Source organism: Scardinius erythrophthalmus, assembly GCF_964197995.2.
Source record: "Scardinius erythrophthalmus genome assembly, chromosome: 14".
Lineage (NCBI taxonomy): Eukaryota > Metazoa > Chordata > Actinopteri > Cypriniformes > Leuciscidae > Scardinius > Scardinius erythrophthalmus.
Genome location: NC_138234.1, coordinates 24,326,443 through 24,350,201, shown reverse-complemented (window position 1 = coordinate 24,350,201; position 23,759 = coordinate 24,326,443). Strand labels below are relative to the sequence as shown.

General features: G+C 36.9%; 2 protein-coding genes across 3 annotated transcripts in view; one reads left to right on the top strand and one right to left on the bottom strand.

The window, feature by feature from the left end:
- shdb (Src homology 2 domain containing transforming protein D, b) overlaps positions 1-1,373 on the bottom strand; it is a 29,423-nt gene extending 28,050 nt beyond the window's left edge. Inside the window, exon 1 of one of the 2 annotated variants that reach the window (XM_081385619.1) lies at positions 1,055-1,373. The gene's annotated coding sequence lies outside the window, so the exon portion shown is untranslated. Of the gene's footprint in view, positions 1-196; positions 453-1,054 lie in introns of those variants that run through there. The other variant, XM_081385618.1, reaches the window with a different exon arrangement.
- Positions 264-23,534, top strand: ankrd24 (ankyrin repeat domain 24; the record flags this gene model as incomplete). Its single annotated transcript, XM_081384851.1, has 23 exons — positions 264-387; positions 2,943-3,001; positions 8,664-8,794; positions 8,902-8,990; positions 9,058-9,122; positions 9,202-9,259; positions 9,370-9,440; positions 11,078-11,184; positions 12,051-12,226; positions 12,704-12,726; positions 13,386-13,472; positions 14,278-14,406; positions 15,340-15,459; positions 15,684-15,834; positions 15,933-16,096; positions 17,125-17,291; positions 17,961-18,664; positions 18,751-19,088; positions 20,250-20,483; positions 20,578-20,754; positions 22,507-22,662; positions 23,105-23,170; positions 23,260-23,534. 23 exons carry the CDS (start codon positions 264-266, stop codon positions 23,329-23,331), a joined length of 3,468 nt encoding a protein of 1,155 aa, XP_081240977.1. The 3' UTR covers positions 23,332-23,534.
- Positions 23,535-23,759: the final 225 nt, after the last annotated feature.

The window sequence follows — 23,759 nt, the reverse complement described above, 5'->3', positions numbered from 1 at the left end:
TTGAGCAACTCTCTATGATAACAGCTGAGAACTCTTGTAAACTAAACGTGAACGCGCGTCTGCCACGAACAGTCGCACTTTTATTCAACGTTAAACATTTAACAGCTGACGTGGTGAACACTTAATCCAGTATATCACTGTATCTGATTTTAGATCAAATTAAACGCCGCTGAAGAGACCAAGTTGTGATACTCACGTTTTTTGATAACAGTGTTAAATTATCGTGGAACTCCAGACGCGGTTCCCGCGCTCCGAATGTTACAATGTTGCACGAGGAGGACAACAACACACGCGGCAATAATGTGATGAAGAACGTGCTCGCTCCTGGAGAATATATAAGGACAATATATGAGAAGAACTGTAAAGCTCGTCTGAACGCGTCTGGTTGTAAGTGAGTGAGAGAGGCAGAGCAACTGAGCGAGAGAGCTGTGGCGTTTAAAGGGGAGGTCCTCACATCCAGAGGTGCTGTATTTTCCCTTTAGCCGATTATTATTAGAAGCTGTGTATCTGAAAATCTGCTTTTTATAGGTGTCTTGTGTTTAAGATTGGAAACTGTTAACGGTACAGTATTACAGTATTACAATATACAGTATTTAAACAGACAGTTCTATTTGGTCACATACCTTAAAGTCTTGACTCCAAAACAAACTCTTCACACTATTATTTCTCAAGAGATACAATGGGGTAAGTTGTCACAGTATAACCCAACATTAAATGGCCAGTTATAGGCTTATCAGCCAAATTTAAAAAGAAAATAAATAATGAAATTTATGCTCATGTAACTTTACTGAGATATAGTTCACGTGTGACTAGCCCGGTCTCCCTAAAGCTGCAACTATTGTCAAAATCTATTGTCTACATAGATAGATAGACAGACAGACAGACAGACAGACAGACAGACAGACAGACAGACAGACAGACAGATAGATAGATAGATAGATAGATAGATAGATAGATAGATAGATAGATAGATAGATAGATAGATAGATAGATAGATAGACAGACAAACACCTCCTCACCTGTGAACATCTATGACAGGATATGACAGGCTCACCAAAGTGTTAATGATGTGAAGGTGTGTGTAAGTGATTTGCACACCAGAATCCTCTCTCAGTTACACATTTGGAGACAGCATGGAGGTAGAAAGACATCAAACTGAGGCCCAGGGCTAATCATTTACAACACAACAAATAAAAAACGCACATCTGTGCTGCCATAGCTCGAGGTTGCAGACGCCTTGCAAATTGAATTCAGAGAAGAAGCAGATGACATTGTCAGCATATATACTTTCCATGCCGTTCTAATGTGAACCTGGAAGCCTCACTATATAAAGACGCTGTTTTTACGACAGCCATGATCTCACTCTCTCTTCCTCCCCACATGGAGCGAGGGATGAGGTCATAGCAGTCGGCATCCACCACCCCCTCCATTACCAGCCAGTGTCGACACACATCTTCCCCTCACTTTTCTAAATTGCCCCTTTCAAACGGGGACATGTTAGAGAGAGGAAGGGCCTCCTGGGACAAAGAAAATGACAGTACAGAGAGGGAAATTGCCCCCTTTTTTTTAAAAAAAGAGAGACCGAAGGGAAAAGGATAAAGGTTAAAATATGGTTTGAATATTATACATGCATAGATTTGCATTTTTGCCTAAGGTATACCAGTAACTGTTCTTAAACTGTTACCTTTACCTTTACAAACACAATATGTGCTGCTTTCTAATGGAATATAAGAAGTAATGTGAAAATTAAACGATATAATAAATCACAAAATATTTTTAATTCATTTAATAATTAGAAATATTGCTATTTTCATCTCCCTTTGCTGTACTAGTTTTATTTATTTTATAATTCCACATTATATACGTATAATTTATACTATAATATAATATTTTAATACGTATTTATATTATAATATAAAATATATTGTACATATACTATACACATATCTCATATTGTATTGCATTGTAAAAATGTTTGAAGAGCCAATATGAACGTATTAATTTAGTATTTATCGCCCCCAAGTGGTGATTCATAACTATCGCCTCATCTGAATATTGGAGCCATTTGGGATTTTTTTTTAACACATACATGTTTACAGTACTAACATAATTACAGTGTGTTATAGCTACTTTTAAATTAACTATATACTCAACAATACAATAAAATGAGTTGAGAAATAAAACATAAGGCTCACCGCTAAAGAAAATAATCATATTTGCTTCAAATTCGTATTCCCAGTGCACGTCAGGTGATACATGCATTCTAAGCACTGATTGGCTATGAGGATTTTAAACTTTAGACGATTGGCTTTAGGTATTTTTTAAACATTTTATTTCATATATCCAGCCTATATACTTACATATATTTCATATATTTTTCTTATGTTATTCTTATTAAATTAAAATTCTTATTTTATTATTTAGCACTGCTTTGTATCAAAAAAGAGAGATACCTGAAGTTTGAAACGTGCGGTGCGCGAAACTGTCAATCAAGACTTTACTACCCGCCCCTCGTCGCTGATTGGTCGGATTTCGTGCCCAGTCTGCCAAGTCCAACAGGCGTGAATTCTGCAAATGACGTCAGGGCATCCCACCACAGGACAGATCTCACACTGCAGACCTTAGGAAAGCAAAAGAGTAACATCAGACACTGAATGTAAGTCATTGTGCATTTATCTTGCTTTATTTACTGCCTACTCTATAAAGCTTCTCTGATTATTTATATTCTTCCTAGAGTCTTTAGACTTTAAATAATTCAAAAAATAAATAATGATACAAATAAACTACGACGCAAAGTTGCTATCGATTCAATGTGAGACTTACTGAACATATCACAGAAATCATTCATAGGCCTATATAATATTTTTCACAAGCACGTGTGTGTAAAACAGTAGACTATTTTAATTTCCTAATAAAAAAATGTGTTGTTTTGTTCATTACAGCTCATGAACTACTTCAGAACAAGATGAAAACCTTAAAAGCAAAGTTCAAGAAGACTGAGGTAAGAGCCTGTCACGTACTAAGTATGCTAGATTTCTTATGTTTGACTATTAATCCGAGCCATTATGTCTGCAAAACTGTTTTATATTAGCCAAGCTGTTAAATCTCTTGAGTATCTTGGTGACTTGTTGCTTTGTGTCTGTAAATGTGTTTTAGCATTAGAGGAGGCCAGCATGCAGACGGCACCTGTAACCAGAGACCTCTATAGTGTTCAATTATTGAAACACATTCATACACACTCACTCTCAGACTGAGTATATACTGCGGTTTTGAGTGTTCTTTTGCATTGGAAGCTTTTATGGCTCTTCATCTTCTTTAATATTCATAAAACATTATGTTATTGAATGTAATCCCACTGTGTGAAGACGAAATGTGTGTGTGTGTGTGTGTGTGTGTGTGTGTGTGTGTGTGTGTGTGTGTGTGTGTGTGTGTGTGTGTTTGTTTGCCCCCTGCTGAGGTGGTGTGTGTATCAGATTTGAAGTTGTGTTGGGATGAACAGATAGATGACCCACTGTAGGGGAGAGAAAGTGAGCTGCTTGTTTTCTCTTTGTTTTTAATATTATCTTTCATTCGAGCCTCATGTCTGGGTCAGATGTCCACAGGGAAACTGTCTCTGCTGCTACTAAAGTCAATGATGGATGGATAATATATCAGAGTGTGTTAGGAAAGTTTTATTTCTCTGGATGGTTGGCTCTTATTAAACACTTTTATATATTATACTTTATATATATTATATATATATATATATATATATACATAGCATTGATATATATACACAGTATATATATTATGGAGAAAAAAAAAAAAAAAAAAATATATATATATATATATATATATATATATGTGCTGTCAAATTGATTAATCACATCTAACGTAAAAGGTTGTAATATACATACATATATATATAATTTTTTTTCCATAATATATATACTGTATATATATCAATGCTATATATATATATATATATATATATATATATATATATATATGTTCATTTATTTATGTAATACCTTAAAATATACTGCATTATATTATCTCTTTTGAGAATAACCATTGAGAATAATGGAACATCTTGTTCTATATATATATATATATATATATATATATATATATATATATATATATATATATATTAGTGCTGTCAAATCGATTAATCGCATCTAACGTAAAAGGTTGTAATATACATACATACAATATATATATAATGTATGTATGTATATTACAACCTTTTACGCATTTTAAAAGCTTTTTATGCTTTATTAATCGCATCTAACGTAAAAGGTTGTAATATACATATATATATATATATATATATATATATATAATGTATGTATGTATATTACAACCTTTTACGTTAGATGCGATTAATCGATTTGACAGCACTAATATATATATATATATATATATATATTTATATATATATATATATATAGAACAAGATGTTCCATTATTCTCAATGGTTATTCTCAAAAGAGATAATATAATGCAGTATATTTTAAGGTATTACATAAATAAATGAACATACTAAAAATAGTACAGTTACTAACGTAAACTACTAATAATTTAATTTATACTGATATATATGAATGTATATATAAGCATATATAAAACGTATCTATATATTAAAATAATATATATATATAAACATATAAAAGAAATACATATAAATATCATTGTTTTTTTGTTACAGTAATAACATGTCATTTTAGTATTGTTTATATACCACCATTATAGTATTTATAAATATTTTGAATTACCTTATTTATATATTATTTTATAAATATTAATATTATTTGTAATTAAATATAATTTTTATATTTTCAGTTTTAAATTTTAAATATTTAAATTCTTGTTATAATTTTGTGCTTATACAGTAGTCAGCATTTGAAGTAGATCAAAACCTTTTAATCAAAGTTATGTGAATTTTGAACAATACCGTTCTTGTGAACTGTGATAACTTTGATGTCTTTTTTGGTCCACTTCAAATTGTATCCACTTTTGGTCCACTTCAAATCTAATATTTCGATTTTTATTTATTTATTTCAGCTTTATTTTAATGAACGAAAAATATTTTTTAGCAAACAATAACAAAGAAACAATGAATGATAATACGCTTTTCTGCATTATGATCATGTAAAGTAATGGTCCAATCAAATCTTGATGGTTAAAATCCTGGCCTACATTTTATTTTATTTTTTACTATCATTTTTAACTCAAAATATGTCACATTACAGAAGTAAAATGGCTTGTAAACACTATTTTATATTGACTTTCATGCTGGAGTCTTTGCTGGAGAAAATGTCGCAAAATAATGGCTTCTCTTAAAAGGGAAGTTTAGAGAAAAGCCTACATCATTCTAGAGAGCATTTGATTGGACAAAATTATCGCTTCACCTTTGTGTGAAAAAGATGAGTCATCAATATTTATAAAGAGAAAATGCATCAATATGCCCGTTTTTGCTAAAGCTATTTTGGAAACTATTTTGGGCACTGACTAAAAAACACAAAAACTGTTATTCTAATCTACAGCATCACATCATCACAGGAAATGACTTAATCAGACTGAGTTAGCATGAAGGTGATACACTAGTGTGCACTAGACTGTTTATTTTTATACCTCTGTTCAGTCTGATTGCTGACTGCGTGTTTCTCTCTGGTGTTTGCTGAGCTCTCACCCCCTGATGCTAATACAGTAGCTTTGGGACCAGAGAACGGTTAGCCTGAACAGTAAATTACAAGGAGAGAGAAGTTAGACAGAACTGGGATGGAGAGTAAAAAAGAAGGACACCGGGAGAGAGAGGTGTGTGCGTGCCAGGCAGTGACTGCAGTGTGTGTCGTATATCTCCGCAGACAGCAGAACAGGACGGCATAGCAAGAGTTGCACTCGACAAAGCAGGACAGATTTCAGCAATCGCATATATAATCAAAGTTGCGTATTCCTTCGTGTTGTTAACGACTGATTAGATATGAAGTCATAACCTTGGCTCTTTTGTGCTTTGGCAGAATGTTCAGGTTCAGTTCATTTGAACTTTTTTGTGGAAGTATTCAGGGTGTGTTGAGAGCACATAGTGTGGATGGCTAGAGGAAAGAAGCAGAGGTTTCATACGTCCTCTGAGCTCTATGGATCCTCATGTCGTCTTTAGCCCAATGAAACGCTTCTGCATGTGTTACGGTGTCATTACGGTACGTACAGCCATACACACGCAAACAGGAGACTGCATTGCAACAATATTTCTAAATCTAGTCAACATATCTGAACATCCTCAAAACAAGATGAATGTACTTGAGAAGCAAAAAAGATATCGTGTCCCTATGATTTATGAATATATTCCCTTGTTTTTAGTTCAAATGTGGCCATGTTGAAATATTTAGATTTAATGAAAATGAGGGTGTCACAATTGAACTAAAACAGGAATAAATCTGCACAATGTGGTCGGGATGTAACTAGAATGAGTCGAATGAAATTGGTATGTACTAAAGTTCGATAATGTTTTTTATTTAATTATGTGTATTTTTTGGCAGATTTTATTGGACTAAATTATATTTATCAAATAGTTATGATCAATTTATTACCTGTGAATCACTTTTTGAGAGGTATCAGACCTAAAAAAAGTCCAACTTAAACTGTCATAAATCTTGAATGCTTTGGAGCACAGACATTAGTTTGGTCTCTTTTGAAAGAAGACACTTAGCAGATTATCTTGATGTGAATTATTTATTATTATTATTAAAATAATAATATTTTAATATCCTTTAAATATCCTTTAATATCCCTCCTTATTATTTTTTTTAAGTGAAACTAAAAAAGTCATAGAAGTTTAAGTTTGTTATTATGAAAAATGCACAAAAATACTCTTTTTAAATTATATATGAAATAGCCTTTATATTTTCCTAAACATGTTTTACTCTAAAACTGTGAGAAAATCAAGCTATAAATCTAAACAAGTTGTGCTCCACATTTGAGGTTGATATCTCAAAAAATGAGTTTTTAGGAAGATTTTGTTTGGGTGCAGTACCAAACCTTTCCACTAGGTTTGTCTAGTAGACAGTTTGTCTCCCATTAATTTCCAATGCAGTAATTTCTGACCCAGAACAAGTCACAAGTGTGACTATTTTTTTCAGGACCATTTAACCTTTTCGAATCATGTCTGTGATTTTTTTTTGTGTGTGTTCACATAGCAAGTGCCAAAATCTTCACCAAGTTTCTTACCATTTCGATGAAGTAAAAATCAAAAATGACTGAACAGAACTGGAGAGTTAATTAAAAGTAGTGAACAAATTTGTACAATGTGGTCGCAATTTAACTAAAACGATAGAACAAATTAGTACAACAATGGTTGTGATTTATCTAAAACCAGAGAACGAATTTGTACAAATTGGTCGTGATTAACTAAAAACGAATGAACAAATGAATAAAACGTGGCTATGAAGTAACCAAATTCTTAATTGTTCCAGATTATCTATTTTTTCCGCATTTCATGTGTGAGGCTCAGTTAATATAAATGGTAATTAAAAATGTTTTTAAAAAATTGGTTGACGCATGTTGTGCTGTAAGATGCAAATGGTTTTGGTCTTATTGGTGGTGAGGCGGAATCACAGCCGATGGCATTTTTGAAATGTGCAATTCACAGTCAGCCCTGCTTGATTTATAAAGAGAGTTGAGGCGCATTCACGCCATGTTGTAATTACTTTAATTACGAGATTTCAACTTTTTCGAATTTTCTGAGCTCCTTCTTGTACCACCTGACCACTGGAGATTAATTTCGCCATTGATAGCGTTGCGATAGAAAAGCATAATTCCAAGTCCGAGAATGTGAACAGCTCCGAATAGAGTGTTATTCGGATATATAGAACGTTACATACGTAAACTTCTTTGTCAACTCGAGACTACGGTATTTACGACATGGCATGAACGCAGCATTATTCTGCTGTGGTCATGTGATCTCAAAATGGCGGCCTCCGTGAGGGGCCATGTAAAATAAATCAGCTATTATTAATCTCCTGAAATGACTGGAGACCATTGATATGTATTGAATTAAAGTGTATTTTCTTACCCTATTGGATAAGAGTTTTTTTCTGTTTCAATTAAAAATCTAACACAATTTAGTTGTTTATACTAGTGCTATCTAATCGATTAATCGCATCTAACAGAAACGTTTTTGTTTAAATAATATATGTGCGTATATATATTATTATATTTATATATATATATATATATATATATATTCTATACACGTATATGTGTGTGTATATATATATATATATATATATACATACAGTATATACGCACATATATTATATAAACAAAAACTTTCTGTTAGATGCGATTAATAGTGATTAATCGATTTGACAGCACTTTTTCATACTTAAAACAAGCTAATTTTTTGTTTGCCAGTGGAATAAAATAAAATTCAAGATATATTCTCTGAAAATGTCTTAATATTTTGAATTTATTAAAGTGAATTTATCAGTTAGACAATAGTTTCCGAATTTATACTTTTTATATAGTTTATGTTTGTAAAAGATTATGCAGTAGATTTGGGTCATGTATAATTAAAATTGTTTGTAATTTTTTCAGTAAATTGGTGTAAACTTTTATATGGTTAATTAAATGTGTTATTATAAATGATGTGTATTTGTGAGTTTGTGTCTCTGTGTTTCTAGAGTCAGGACTGGAGTAAGACCGATGATAGATTGTTGCAGGCTGTTGAACAGAATGATCCGGAAAAAGTAGCCACGCTGCTGGTGAAGAAAGGTCTCTACCCGTCCAAACTGGACACGGAGGGCAAATCAGCGTGAGTGAACTTTTGATTTCAACTCAGATGTTAAACCATACGTTGGCCTCGCTTTAGTGACATATTCTTGTAAAAAACACATCAACACTCAAAGACATTGTTCACAGGTTCCATCTTTGTGCATCTCGAGGTCGGTTGGATTGTCTAGAGGTCATCCTCTCTCATGGGGTGGACATCAACGTAACAGACGGCACAGGTATGATTTACTCGACTAGTTTTACTAATGGAAGTATTGAAAGGTTTCAATGAGATTCTCTCTGTAGGTTTTAATGCTCTCCATCTTGCTGCTAAAAATGGACAGTCAGATTGTCTAAAGAGACTTCTTCAGGTAGGAGTCTTGAACACAATCCCATAGTCCAAAAAAATAGAACTAATATTGATGTACAGTTGTAATGTTCGTCCTGTAGGAGAGGATTCCTGTCGACTCCACGGACAGTTTCGGGAGGACTTCCCTTCATCATGCTGGTAATAAAAACGCTTCATATATATTCAAACATATGAACATTATACAAAACGTCATATTTGTGCGTAATAGGAAGCTGTTTTTGGTTCATTACGTATTTGTTTCTGTGCAGCTGTAAGTGGCTGCTTGTCCTGCACTGAGATTCTGTGGGACTTTAAAGCCAATCTTGATGCTCAAGATGGAGTAAGTCCATTTGAACAAAACATATGTGAAAAGGTCATTTACTTTTTATCTGAAGTGACATTCAGGATATTAGGGGTGTAACGGTTCACAAAATTCACGGTTCGGTTCAATACGATACACTTGTGTTACGGTTCGGTACGTTTTCGATACAGCAAAAAGAAAGAAATACCAGAGAAATTTCCTTGATTTAATTTTTTTCTTCTTTTTTTAATTAAAGGAACACTCCACCGTTTTTTGAAATAGGGCTTATTCACCTTCTTTCCTACATTTAGATCGGTGGGCAAATGCATTTTTGTCTCAGTGCATGCATTGTTTTAGTTTGACAGGGTTGGCGCTAGCTTAGCTTAGCATAATGAATGGAATCCTTTGTTGCCACCTAGCATGTCCTGAGTAAAAGTGAAAAAAAAAAAAAAAAAAACCCACCTAATTACTTCTTGTGGCCTGCGTATTCACAATGAGTACAAATAGCGATGCAGATTAACACTAGGCGATTTCCTAGGCAGTTATTGACATATATTAAGGACTATATTAGGGGGAAGCACAGGCGAAGCACTGCTACTTGGGCGTGATATCTCTGCGCCCAAGTAGCAGTGCTTCGCCTGTGCTTCCCCCTAATATAGTCCCAAGTCAATATCTGCCTAGGAAATCGCCTAGTGTTAATCTGCATCGCTATTTGTACCCGTTGTGAATACGCAGGCCACAAGAAGTAATTAGGTGGGTTTTTTTATTTTATTTTATCACTTTTACTCAGGACATGCTAGGTGGCAACAAAGGATTCCATTCATTATGCTAAGCTAAGCTAGCGCCAACCCTGTCAAACTAAAACAATGCATGCACTGAGACAAAAATGCATTTGCCCACCTGTCTAAATGTAGGAAAGAAGGTGAATAAGCCCTATTTCAAAAAACGGTGGAGTATGATAAAGTATGATTTTTTTTACTTTGAGCAATTCTGGAGCTATAATTGACTCTTCGAGCATATAAAACAAAACAGCTCCTTGGAAAAAATTAAATGTAATATTGTAGTAGTTATGAACAAATGTTTATTTTAGTTCAGATTAACATTTGAGGGCAGCAATTGTATTCATAATGTCAAAATAAGACCGACGTAATGTTACTTGAAGGCATTATAGCGTACTATTCCTGCCAAACTATGTAAATGTTTCTCACTAGATCTCGCAGCGATGTTATTACTTCTGTGGCGAATTCAAATGCTTTCTTTACTGGATCTCTTAGCGCTGTGTAGTAACAGTGTCGCTTGATCAAGATCGGCTCGCGCTGCACTGGTCCAAACTGATAAACAACGGTCCGTCAACCACACAATAACGAGCAGTTTCGTTCCGCTTGCATTACGTTAGCAGTTTCGTTCCGCTTGCATTACGTTTGCCATTTAATGTTGGGCAATGTTGTGCGCCTACATTTGAAATAACGAAATTTTGGTCGGCAGGAAAAATGGTCCAACGGTTTAAAAATGCGTACCGAAAACCGAACCGAAAGCCTTGTACCGAACAGTTCAATACGAATACGTGTATTGTTACACCCCTACAGGCTATACTTTTTATTAGTGTATGCATTGACGTATCCACCAAATGTTGAGTACAGTAGTTCTAAAGGGTTGAACTTCCTGTTTTCTCTTAGGATGGGTCAACTCCACTGATCCTGGGGGCCCAGATGAGCAGAGTCGAGCTGTGTGCCTTTCTTTTGGAACGAGGAGCCAATCCTAATATACAGGATAACCAGGGCAGGTTGGATATGCTTTAAACAGCTGGTATAAAATTTGAAGGATCTTTAAAATTTTATTTTATTTTCAAAAAGGACAAAATACTGCATGGTTTCAATCAGTATAGTTATTGTTAACTAAAACTACTATAAATTGTTTTTTTTTTTTATTGAAATATGCTGAAATAGAATATAAATATTACTAAAGTAAGTATCGCTGGTTTAAATCACAATGTAAAAATTATAACATAATTGACATCAGCGTATCGAACCGTCACACATCTCCTGATAACTTTTACTACAGTGAAAAGCCACCAGACGTGTATTTTTAATGTAATTATTGTATTATTAATTTCTCCCACAGGTACAATTTACCAAAACGAAAATACAGCAAAAAAACTAAAAATAAATAAAATAAAAATGTTGTTTTTAGTACTTTTGGGTAGTTTTATATTTCTCCATATTTTTGTCCAATTCTTTACATTTTAAATGTTCTGCTTCAAATCAATGTTTGTAATGTTATGATTCACCTTGTAGCTGGTTGGCTTGGTTCATGGCTTAAAACACTTTAAAGGGATAGTTCACCCAGAAATGAAATGGGTAACCAAACTGTTATTGGGCCCCATTGACATCAATGGAAGTGCAACTGTCTGGTTACCAACATTCTTCAAAATATATTCTTTTGTGTTCAGCAGAACTAAGAAATTCATACATGTTTTGAACAACATGATGGAGAGTAAATGATGACAGAATTTGCATTTCTGGCTGAACCCTCCCATTAATGAAGACTTTTTTGAAATCCCTATGGGAGAAATGAATGGAAAATATACTTCCGGAACCCGTGCACTAATGCACTCTATTGTCCTGTGTGGTATCATGTGTTTCGAGGCAGATCAGCGTTGATGTTGGCCTGCGAGAGTGACAGCATGGAGACTGTAGAGATGTTACTGAAGGGCGGAGCTAACCCACACCTAACCGACGCCCTGGGACATAACTCCGCCCACTACAGCATCACCGCCGGCAACCACAATATAACCCAGCTTCTGCAGAACGAAGGCGTGACCGCAGGTAACCACACACACATCTAGCCCTCACCTTTAATTCCTCAGAGAGAGGGGCCATCTGGAGCCTGGTGGTTCTCCATCCCCTCACCTCTGATGTTTGGCCCCATCTCCACTTGGATACGCTTGTAATCTGAGAGGAGAGACTAAAAAGCAGATGTTACGTTGGGTCAGTGGATGAAAACATAGAGAAGTTAACTCGAGTTACAAAGGCTGATTGGAAACATATGTCGGACTGAGATGGAAATGGATCCCAGTGTTAATAAAGGGCCCCTGTGGTCGTACCACCTGACAGAGTGATAAATGCGCTTCCTGTCTGCTTTCATGTTGCCTGTTTTTTACTGCAACAGTGAACATGTGGTGGAACGGGAAGATTATATATAGTTATGTGTTTGAACGTGGTCTACAATGTGTTTTTGGAGTGGTGTGTGCAAGTCTCACCGCACTGCTGTCTGTTTCTTATTTCTGTCCTGTGCATCCCCAGCTGCTGAGGGTTCGAATGAGGAGGTAATACTTAAAAAAAAAAAATTCCAACACTTTATCACATGCATACAAATAACTAAACCACAGAAAACCTTCAAGGACAGTCAGGGATGCATTATTCTGCTGTAAAATACAAACGTTTCACAAATATTGTTGTAATTCAACTTAGAGTAGGGTAACTGTAGTATCTAAACTGCTTGATTTAAAGGTAAAGTGTGTAACTTTTGCACCCCTTGTGGCACTAGACTGAATTGTCATTCTAAACTAATGGCTTAAGATGCATTCACGTTTATCATTGTTCTGCGAATTTTTGTGGCCGAAATCCAGTAATTTTAATAGGAATCCATGCAATCTTGAATTCTGTTTGAGGGCAAATGACTTTTCCACACATATTTCACAATGGTTTTAAGTTGGTCAAGTGAATTCATGAATGACTTCTGTGTGAGCTGTGCTTTATACATCACTACACTATTGACAATGGACTTTTTTGCCAGCAAAATTTTGCTAATGTGACCACACCTCATATAGTTGTCACTATTTTCACTTTAACATCACAAAAGAATGCATTTCATCTTTAAGAACTCATTGACGTTGTGAAGACAGAAGCGTATGTTACAAATCTAACACTGCTGCTACTTGCTTTGCTTTCTAACCTGTGCATCCTGAAACCCCGCCCACACCAGCAGGCTCCTCCTACTCCCAATCCCCCATCTAGCGGAACCACACCCCGCAAGAGGAAAGCCCCTCCTCCTCCTAAATCTCCCGCTCAGGTACAACATGGGATTCATGGATCCCGTGAAACATTGCTAAAAAAAGGAAAGCTTTTTTTTTCATTTGTCTTAAAGGGATAGTTCACCCAAAATGTCATCATTTACTAACCCTGTCTTTTCTTCTTCTGTGGAATATAAAATTAGATGTTTAATAAATGTTGACACTGCTCTATTCCAATTTCCAACAATGAAGGGAGTGTAAAGCTTGAAAAGGACAAATAAACACCATAACAGCATGGACTTTTCATTTTGCGTGAACTATTCCTTTAAATGCATGACAGTGGGTTTCATTAGTTAATAATTTCATGGATTTTTCATATTTATGCGCACAGGAGAACTTCTCGCAAACAAAATGTCTGGCTTATTTATAACCTGTTTGTACGCAGATGAATTAGTTCTTAACCTCATTCTAATGTTAATGAATTTGGAATATTCTAAATAAGCGCATGCCCAAGGTTAGTGATTTGCATAAAATACGCCTAGACCATCTCCATATAAGGGCTTTCCCGACAATTTGAAAGTTATTGATGATCATGATTTCACTCACAAATTTGTGCATACGCAGGGTTCAATGAAATCTGTTTAATTTGTTCACAAATTCTGTTTTTTGAATTTTCATTTCTCTGGTTTTAATGGTTAAATTTAAATATACTGTAAATTCCATTTTTATGACTGTATTCTGTGATTCAGTCTGCATTTTCTGCATTACTGAAATCATAGGACCCTAGTTTCATAAACATGGTTATTGAATGGCACCCATTGTTTTCACTTACATATGCATGGCTTATGCATAATAATTTTGCAGGGCCCGCCCCCTTCCTCAGACGCCTCAAGTATGCCACCTCCCCCTGACCCCACACAAACACCTGAATCCCAGAGCCCTTCTCCACCTTCTCCCGCCCCCAGGACCCAACGTCCCCCATCTGAGAACCTTGTGAGTGGCAACGAATGTCAAAACTTTTAAAAGCTTTTAATGAATTGTAGCCCTGATTGTTCCAACATAACCCATAGTCAGCAGTTACAGTACATTATAATCAGTGTTGTGGGTAACGCAATACAAGATACGCGAGTTATGTAATCAGATTACTTTAACAACAAAAAAGTTACTTTTCAAATAATTAACGCAAGTTACTTTGTTCTCCCATTTATTGACTGACAGCTCTCCTGTCAGATATTTACTCATCTCACTTGCACACAAAAACAGATTCAGTGTTCCTCAAAATGAATAAAAACATTGAAATGCAAACTCTGAATATTAAACAAACCTGTAATAATTAAATATGTTAAATTACACAAAATATACTTTATGTATATAATCTCACTTTATTATTATCCAATGCCTTTGCTGCTGACCTTCGGTTTTACACCTTGAGTTTACATCTCGCAAGACTGAGACTTATTCTGACTTTATAACACGCAATTGCGAGATTATATCACGCATTTCTGTCTTTATATCTCGCAATTCTGAGAAATAAAGTCAGAATTGCAAGATGTAAACTCATAAATGTGAGACAAAAAGTCGCAATTATCTTTTAAAATGTTTTATTCTGTGGCGGAAACAAGTTTCCTTAGCAATCCAGAATGGCAGCACAGCTAAAAGGTTTGTTTGAGCTACACCCTCTACTGTACGGGCGTGAATTTACATTTCCTTTATTCTGAAGCATATTCATTTGATGTGTGGTGGTAAAGGGCCTCTTTTTTTGTGTAAATGTAACTTTTTTGTTATTATAAAAAAAAAATAGACAAGCAAGCCAAGCCTAGGTAAGAAAAGGTAGCTGATTATAATAACGTACACATTTCGTAATTTGGAATAATCACATATGTAGTTTTCCATGTGACTATGTTGCAATGTGTGTTTGTGTGTCAGACGGAGGATGAGGAGGTCTTTGAAGAGATCCGTAAGCTCAGACTGGAGAGAGGTCGCCTACTGCAGAAAATTAAAGTTCTGGAGCAGCAGCAGAGTAGCACCACCACTGCCCTGGAGGAGGTACTGCACTTCTTTAACTATAATACACTTATTAGCACTGACAGGAAACAAAATGAGAATTGAAACTCTTGAAAAGTCACATTTGAGTTAAAGGGGATGCTTTACCTTCAGAACATTTTGATTGTCAACCGCAGGAGTCCTCACCAGTAAATCAAAACATATGATGTTTGCCATTTTTGCAACCTAGATTTGAATGATTTTGTTGAATTACAATTGTTTTTCAGCTAAGCTCTCTGAGAGAGCGTCTGAGCGAGGCTGAGGCAGAGCGTGACCGGCTGCTGGCCGAGCTGGAGGAGTTGAGAACGGCTCGGGTGAGCGGCGTGACCTGTGACTCGGAAGACGCCGAGGACTCAGATGACATGCTGGACTTCCCTGGTGAGCCAAGAACACATCATTATCAATGAACATCAGTTTGGTTGGAAAGACTCTGATAAGTGGACATTATTTGAAAAATTTTATATGTATGTCATCAGGAGCAGAGAAGTTGCTGTCTAGGCAATCACGAGGACTAGATGCTGATTCGCCGGGGGACCGGGACGAGGGCGCCTCTCAGGGGAATCCTGCCATGGTGGAGCAGCTTCGCAGAAAAGTGGAGGAACTGACGTCCCAGAATGTCGACCTGGTTCTCAAAGTGCAGGTGGAGCCTCTTTCCTTTAAACACTCACATGCAGACAAAGGATTAAAATCACAGGCATGCACACACACACAGAAAGCTGACCTCATTGTTTGTGTTTAGATATTTTTAGCAAGGTTGTTCAGATGTGCAAGATAAAAACAGACATATATGCGTTAACCACATACTGCATCTCTGACCTGCTTCTTAAAGCATCACAGTTAATCTGATGCTGGATATATAGCTCATATATTCACTTTGAATCAGCATATTTTAACAAATTGTTTACAGCAAATGTGGTGAATTGTATATTATAGTAATATACCTAGACTTTTTACTTCCTGTATTATTATTATTCTCAATGGTGATTCTCAATGTTATTTTTTTATGTTGAAAAACATATAAATGCGTCATTATTTTATAGCATTACGCTAAAGAAAATTAGATTTGTTTGCATTAAAGTATAAGTGGGAAATGTGCTTAACTGTAACATAAAAAAAAATCTAAAATGTGCCTTATTTTCATAAGAATAAAATAAATTGTTTTACTTTGGACAGATTTCTTGATATTCAGATCAAACCAAATAGAGATGGCGTTACATGTTGACACATGCCTCCCAATTTTAATCACATGTTTCATGGTCTAAAGATACAGAGAGTTTATTTATAAAGCTTAAAGACAGCTGACATTATAATAGCACTAATCAGATCAGTGTGGTACTGTAGCATATTCTGTTAAAAATAGCATGGCGTGTAATGTTAAGCGCTAATACGGCATTCCACTTACAAAGCCCTTGTGGGAAATGTTTGGGGAACGTGCAGCACGCTCATGTTTTCAAGTCGAAATTGTTTGTAGCAAATTGAATACTTATAACTGCATGTTTGACATAAATCAATGTTTGCAAGAGTTCTCAAAAACTGGGTTGTATTTCACTGAAGTCCAGGGTTAAACAAACAGATCAAAGAACACTATGAGGGTAATGGCTGAGGCAAACATATGGCAACTACATGTGTTGTCTTCAAAGAGAAATCTATAAAACATTTGCATTGCAGATGCTGGAGATGTTTGAGAAGGATGACACGGATATGCAGAGCTCGGGTCCAGATTTTGTTCCGACGGCTCAATATGAATCTCTGAGGAAAGAGTTTGAGGAGCTACAGGAGAAATACTCCAGAACCCAGGCTTCAACTGAAGCCTCAAGCATTGCAGAGGATCCTGGGTAATGTAGTTAAAATGAAATCAGACTAACGTCAATCTTTTTCTTGATATGATTCAGATTATTTCCGATTCAGGTGATTGATTCACTAATAGCACAAACTGTACGTGTCGCCAAGACATCTATTCAGTGTGTTCATTTTCACTCGGGAGATGTAATTTTTAGAGGAATTCTCATTTGCAATGTCATTAATATGTTCTTGTTTCTTTACTGGATGTTATCCACCTTATTTTTGTAACTTGAATTTGCAAGGCTTTCGTTGTCATTTGCTTCCAGTTATTTTGCCTGTCCAATAACTGCTGCTTGATACTGCAAACTGGTATTTGTTATTATATGGTTTTAAATGCATTATCAAAATCATAAACAAATATATCATAAACACACTGGTTTGTAGTGAAATTAGTTTTACAGTTTACTGCACTTTGTTATTATTCTAGTTATAGTTCCCCATGACAAAACAAATATAAAAACAAAATTCCTGAATTTAAGTGACCGCTTATCTTATACAATATTTACTCAAAATTAACAAAAAATATATACATTTGTAAAGAGAACATTGACCATTGACAAGGATGTTGTTGGTAGATATTGGAACTTGCACTAAACTAATATCCACCACTCATGCACTTATGAATCCTGTCAAGTAATTGAAATGTTTGCTTTTCTTCTCAGATCTGAAGAGAAAGAGGAGAAACATCAAAACGCAATGAAGGAACAGCTGGCCCAAGCCCAGGCAGAGTTAGAGGAACTCAAAGAACAGATGCTTCTAGGGGTCTACTCCGTGGAGGACACAGGGGCGAAGCCTGAACGGGGCTCTGAGGCCCCCGAGAAAGGGGCAAATTTGGAGACCCAGCAGCTGAAAGCGAGGGTGCAGGAGCTGGAGGCGGAGCTATCCAGAAAAAAGAAAGATGGGGAGAGGCTTATTGAAGGTGACAATGACACCATCCAACAGCTGAAAGAGAGGGTAAAGGAACTTGAGGCAGATCTGCAGGATAGAAGGAAAGGGAAAGAGGGAGAAGAGGAGAACGAGACGGTTGTGAGCCTCAAAAAGCAGGTGGAAGAGTTGGAAAGAGCCCTGGAGCAAAGCAAACCGGCTGAGCGTAAGGAGGGCGAGGGAGTGCCGGTGAACGGGTTGCAGAAAAAGGTGGAAGAACTTGAGAGGGAGTTGAAGGATAGTGTCCCTCGAGTTCGGTTTGAGGAGGTTCAGGTCACTTTGGGTCTTCAGCTTAACCAGATAGCTCAAGAACGAGCCGACGTGGCTACACGACTCAACCAGGCCTTGCTGGAGCTGGAAAGGCTCCGCCCCCCTTCCCACATAGACGAAAATGAGGACGACGAGGACCCGTCTGAGAGCTCAGAGGTTTCCATTGCATCTGGTGAGTGCACCTGTTGTCCCTCCGAGACTCTTGGAAATAACCATTTGATTCCAGCCTTTAAATATAACTAATTTTCGACCAATCAGAGCACTCCCTGCATCTCTCGCCGGGGGGACGGACCTTGGAGGCGATACAGGAGGAGCTGGAAGTTGCGAGGCAAGAGGCAGCACAAGCTCTGGACAGCCTGTGTGCTGAGAGAGAGAGCCGGGCTCATGATGTACTACAACTGAGAGATGCAATACCACTTGTGAAACACCAGGAGGCGCTGTCCGCAGTAGCCCAGCAGTTAGCTCAAACTGAGAAAGAGCTGCAAGCAGAGAGGGCGCTGCGTGAGCATGCTCAAAGCGAGCTCGCCAGGCTGCAAGCCGAGCTGCAGGCGCTGCAAAAAGACTCAGTTAGTAAGGAAGAACATGATAAAGTCAAGGTGAGTTACACAAGATGCTATATTCCATTTGCAAACAAATTGTTCTTTGGAAATCAGCTCTTTTTAATTATGCACTTCAAATGATTCACAAATGAATTGATTCGCTTATGTAAAGTCTAGTTCTCAAAGCTACTAAAATGAAAATGGCTATCCCTGACTCCAAATATACCTACTTCCTTAGTGAATATTTCCAGTGTGGTAATCCAGTGTGGTAAATACTGCCATGATTTTTTTAAACTTTGACTGGAATGCAAAATAACTGTTTTAATGATAAAGAATATATTTTAAAGGCCCCTTGAAATCAAAATTGAATTTTTTTAGCTTTCAGTATGAATATGTTAGTCTTAAGGTTATGAAATCTACAGTCTCTCACTTCCGCTAAAATGGATCACGGATTTTATGACATCACCGCGTACTTCAGCTTCTCATCACATCTTCTGTCCAATCAAATGCTCTCTAGAATCTAAAACGTCCCGCGACTCACAACCCCTATGCTATAAATACCACCTGGCCAAATCGAATGGTGACATGTCACAGAACAATATAGGTTGGAAATGTGTTTTCATTTGCTCAAACGCTCGAGATTTATTCCGTTTTCCAACTGTACATTGGTTAAGAATGAAATGGCAAAAATGTATTCACACCTCTACTATTGAATCATGGTGCTGTCAAGTGACTTGCAGTCTGTGAGGTAAACTAAACGCTATTGGCTATTTGAAAAGGGGGAGGAGCCATTCGTCATGTCCTGTCTTAGCTTCCTGTTTTAGTGGAAATTACTTTCAACACATCATACAAAGCTGCACTTCAGTGAGCTTTTAATGGCACTCGCTTGCAACATAATGAGGACATGTGGCAGAAAAACATAACATTTATTAAATAAATACAGTTTTAGTATTCAGTAAGTAATAAACTAGCTTTCTTAAATCTTAAAAACAGAGGTTCTTTATTGGCAATGTGGTAACTATTCATTGCACAAAAGGTTCATTACTGTGGAAAAAGGTTCTTTAGATTATTAAAATGTTCTTCACAGAAAATGGTTCTTTTAAGAACTGTTCTCTAAAAGGGGAACCCAAGATTTCTTCTATGGCATGTTCCCCTTTAGGAACATTTCTTTTTAAGAGTATACTATGGTACACTAAGCTTGATTCTTCCTCACTTCAGGCAGAGCTAGAGCGCTCTCTAGAGGAGAGTCGGCAGAGTGCGACAGCGGCGCAGGATTCTCTGAGTGAGAGAGAGACCGAATTGAAAGAGCTGCGATCACAGAAAGCTTCAGAACAGGGACTGGTGTCCAAAGAAGACCACGAGGCCCAGAGACTCTCCCTACAGGCTGAGATCAACACACTGACAGCCCAGTTAGCTGATCTAGCACGCAAACATGAGAAGACCTGCATTGAGGTGTGTATGCGTGTGTGTTTGTTGTCCTTGATGTTGTTTATGACAGTTTCCAATCCACCTATTTGCACATATCTTAAAAAGTGTCCCTCCGCAGGTGTTCCAGGTGCAGCGGGATGCTTTATTTAATAAGAGCGAGCGTCAGGTGGCTGAATCTCAGCTGGAGACGGTTAAAAAGCAGCTGGCGGATCTTCAGGCTGAGTCCACCCACATCCAACAGCTGCACCAGGACATCCAGCACTCGCAGGGGCTCGTCAAAGAGAAAGACCGCAAGGTGTGAGGGAGGAAGAGTCTCCATAAGGGAATTGAGTTTTAACGATAATTTATATTCCATTAAAGACAGACCTACTGTGAGCTACAAGATTAATCGATGGTATATGCTTTCGTTGAAGCCATCAGCCCACATTATTTCAACTTATACTGAATTAATAATCCTGTTCAACAGTAGAATTCCTGGTGAAAGACTATATTTCCCTAGCCTGGCTAACGTCAGACCTCTTCTCATTGAGACGTGGTCTGGGAACCACATGTTCATTTTCTCGGATTTGAGGAGTGGTTTACGAATGCCCAGAGCCGTTTAGTGGGCGCTACGAATGTCTATCAAATGCGCCTGTACGTAGCTCATAGCCAATCGTTTCAATTATACCAGATGACGTATGTAGAGAGGCAGAAATTCGACGAGGAAGAACTTCTGAAACTTGCGTTCTAAACTACTTAGAACACTATCTAAGGCGGCATCGAAAGGTAACTTCGCGTCTGATGCCATAGATATAAACAAACTGCTTCGTTGTGTCGCATAGACGTCGTCATCGTCTTGCTGCTCCCTCCCCGTGATTGGTTCCCTTTTTGAGGGGAAAATCTGGTCCATGGTGTCCAGGCTGCCTAGCAGCGGGAATAAAATCGCGCTGCGCTCAAGGCAGCATGGGGAAACCCAGGCTAATATTTCCCATGATTCAGCAAAAAAAACCTCCACCAATCAGGTACGCAAGTTACACCAAAAGACCAGACCAACGGCACAAAAATAACAAGTTAATATTGAGTAACTTACATTTTAGACACAATACTGTCATTGTCTGTTTTTGCTCTGCCAATGAAAATAGAGCAACACACACACAATTTGTTTTCATGTTTTATGGGGACTTTCCATAGACATAATCATTTTTATACTGTACAAACTGTATATTCTATCCCCTTAACCTAAATCTACCCTTCACAGAAAACTTTCTGCATTCTTATATTAAAAAAAAAAACATAATTTAGTATGATTTATAAGCTGTTTTCCTCATGGGGACCAAAAAATGTCCTCATAACGTAGGGTTTACCTGGACCACACACAGCAGTGGTGGCACTAAATAAATCATTGGTATTGAACGAATCGGTCAAGTAAATGATTCAATGACTCACTTATAGAGAGTTTCATTCCTGAATGAATTAGTGTGTTTGAATGAATTAATTGAGCAAATGAGTCACGAATTAAGTTTTTGAACTAATAGGTTTGTGTAAGATTATTTGATTATATAGCCTTTTTTCGCCCCATAAGCCTGTTCACACAAAGGACAATAACTATAACTAAACAGTTATAATAATAATTTTTATTATAAGAGAATAGGTCCACACCAAACTATTACGATAACGCTGGAGGAACGATATTGTTGGAATCGTTTTCATAACGCTTTTCCAGCCGATGAACGATAAAAACATTGAAAGCCAATCAGAATCAACCAGACTTTAAAGAGCTTGAGCATTTAAAGCAGCAGACGACATAACTGCTTATAATAAACAGAACGTTATCGTGGGTTAGTATGGAAGCTAATATGGTCATCGTTCTTATGCAGAAAGATTAAAATTTGAGGGCAGTTACGAATCAAATCAAATCAAATCCATGTTACGTAAAACATAACGTAACGTAAAACGTTTTTGTATCTTTATCTAACATTCAGTGACATCTTTTTCTAAACCTGATCCAGATGCACAATGCATGCAAAAACCCATGATATGGAGATTCTTTCTTTTTCCTCTTTCTTAGATCACAGAGTTGTCTAAGGAGGTGTTTCGTCTGAAAGAGGCTCTGGGGGCTTTGAGTCCCCCGCTGGGACGTTCCCAATCTCCACCATCCTCAGGGACACCTGGACAACAGCTGGCACTGCAGAACCGTGTGACCACACTTACACAGCAACTCCAGGTACTGTAAGCATAACGTGATCCTCCCTTTATCAGTTTTGAGTTTTCTTTCGGGAACGAACACATAACAATATTCCTCATTTGTATAATTCCCGCCCAAAGCATACACACACACAAAAAAGTGATGAGGCCTGGTTGAGTTGCCTTAAGTATGTTAAAACTCACGGTTATTGAAAGGGGTGTGACATTTCCAAAACAAGCTCAAAGTGATTGACCAATCACAACACACTGGTCCAGCCGACCAATCAGAGCACATGGTGCTTTCTGGAAAGTGGGGCTTCATAGAGACCGTAACTAAAAAGAGCGTTACTGACAGACTGGGGAGAGAGGTGCTGCAACAATGAAAAATTTGTGAAAAATAATGAACATTAAAGCATGAAAAACTAAATCCAGACTTTGTAGAAGTGTATACAACCAAGTCTTTTCTTTCTTCTTGTGCTCAGGACTGGGAGCGCAAACACAAGGCTGTCGTTTCAATATATCGTTCTCATCTATTAGCTGCTGTACAGGTGAGACTCATTAACCCAACCTTACTTCTACAATAACATCTGATGTCTTATATTACGCTTATCTGTGCAACTGTTTTTGACCTTAACAGGGTCGGATGGATGAAGAAGTTCAAGCGCTTTTGCTCCAAATCCTCCGTATGACACATAAAGGTCAAAATTAGTTGCTTTTTAACTAATAGCTATACATACCCTTGAGCCGAAGCGTATCAGCACTGTGCACCGTCACAGAGAGGCTTTAAAACTATGTATGAGAAGATGTAGTTTTGGAACATGACAGAGATGATTCTATTTCCTGTACCTGATGATTTATGAGGGAGAACACTGATAATTTTGTACCACGTTTCAATAAACACTGAGAAACGCTGCTCGTCTTTCTTTGCAACTCTGCGGTTGACACTTTCATTGCAGGCCTCTCACAATACTGTGTCAAATGTTACTTTGTGATAAAAAGAACATTATGATGATCACGTCGGTTAATACAGGTTTCTTTTCCTTTTCAATCAGAAGATTATTTCAAGTAAAAATGTATAATTTGATCATTATCTCTTCATTCAAACCAGTATAATTTTTCTTCTGTTTAAAACAAACT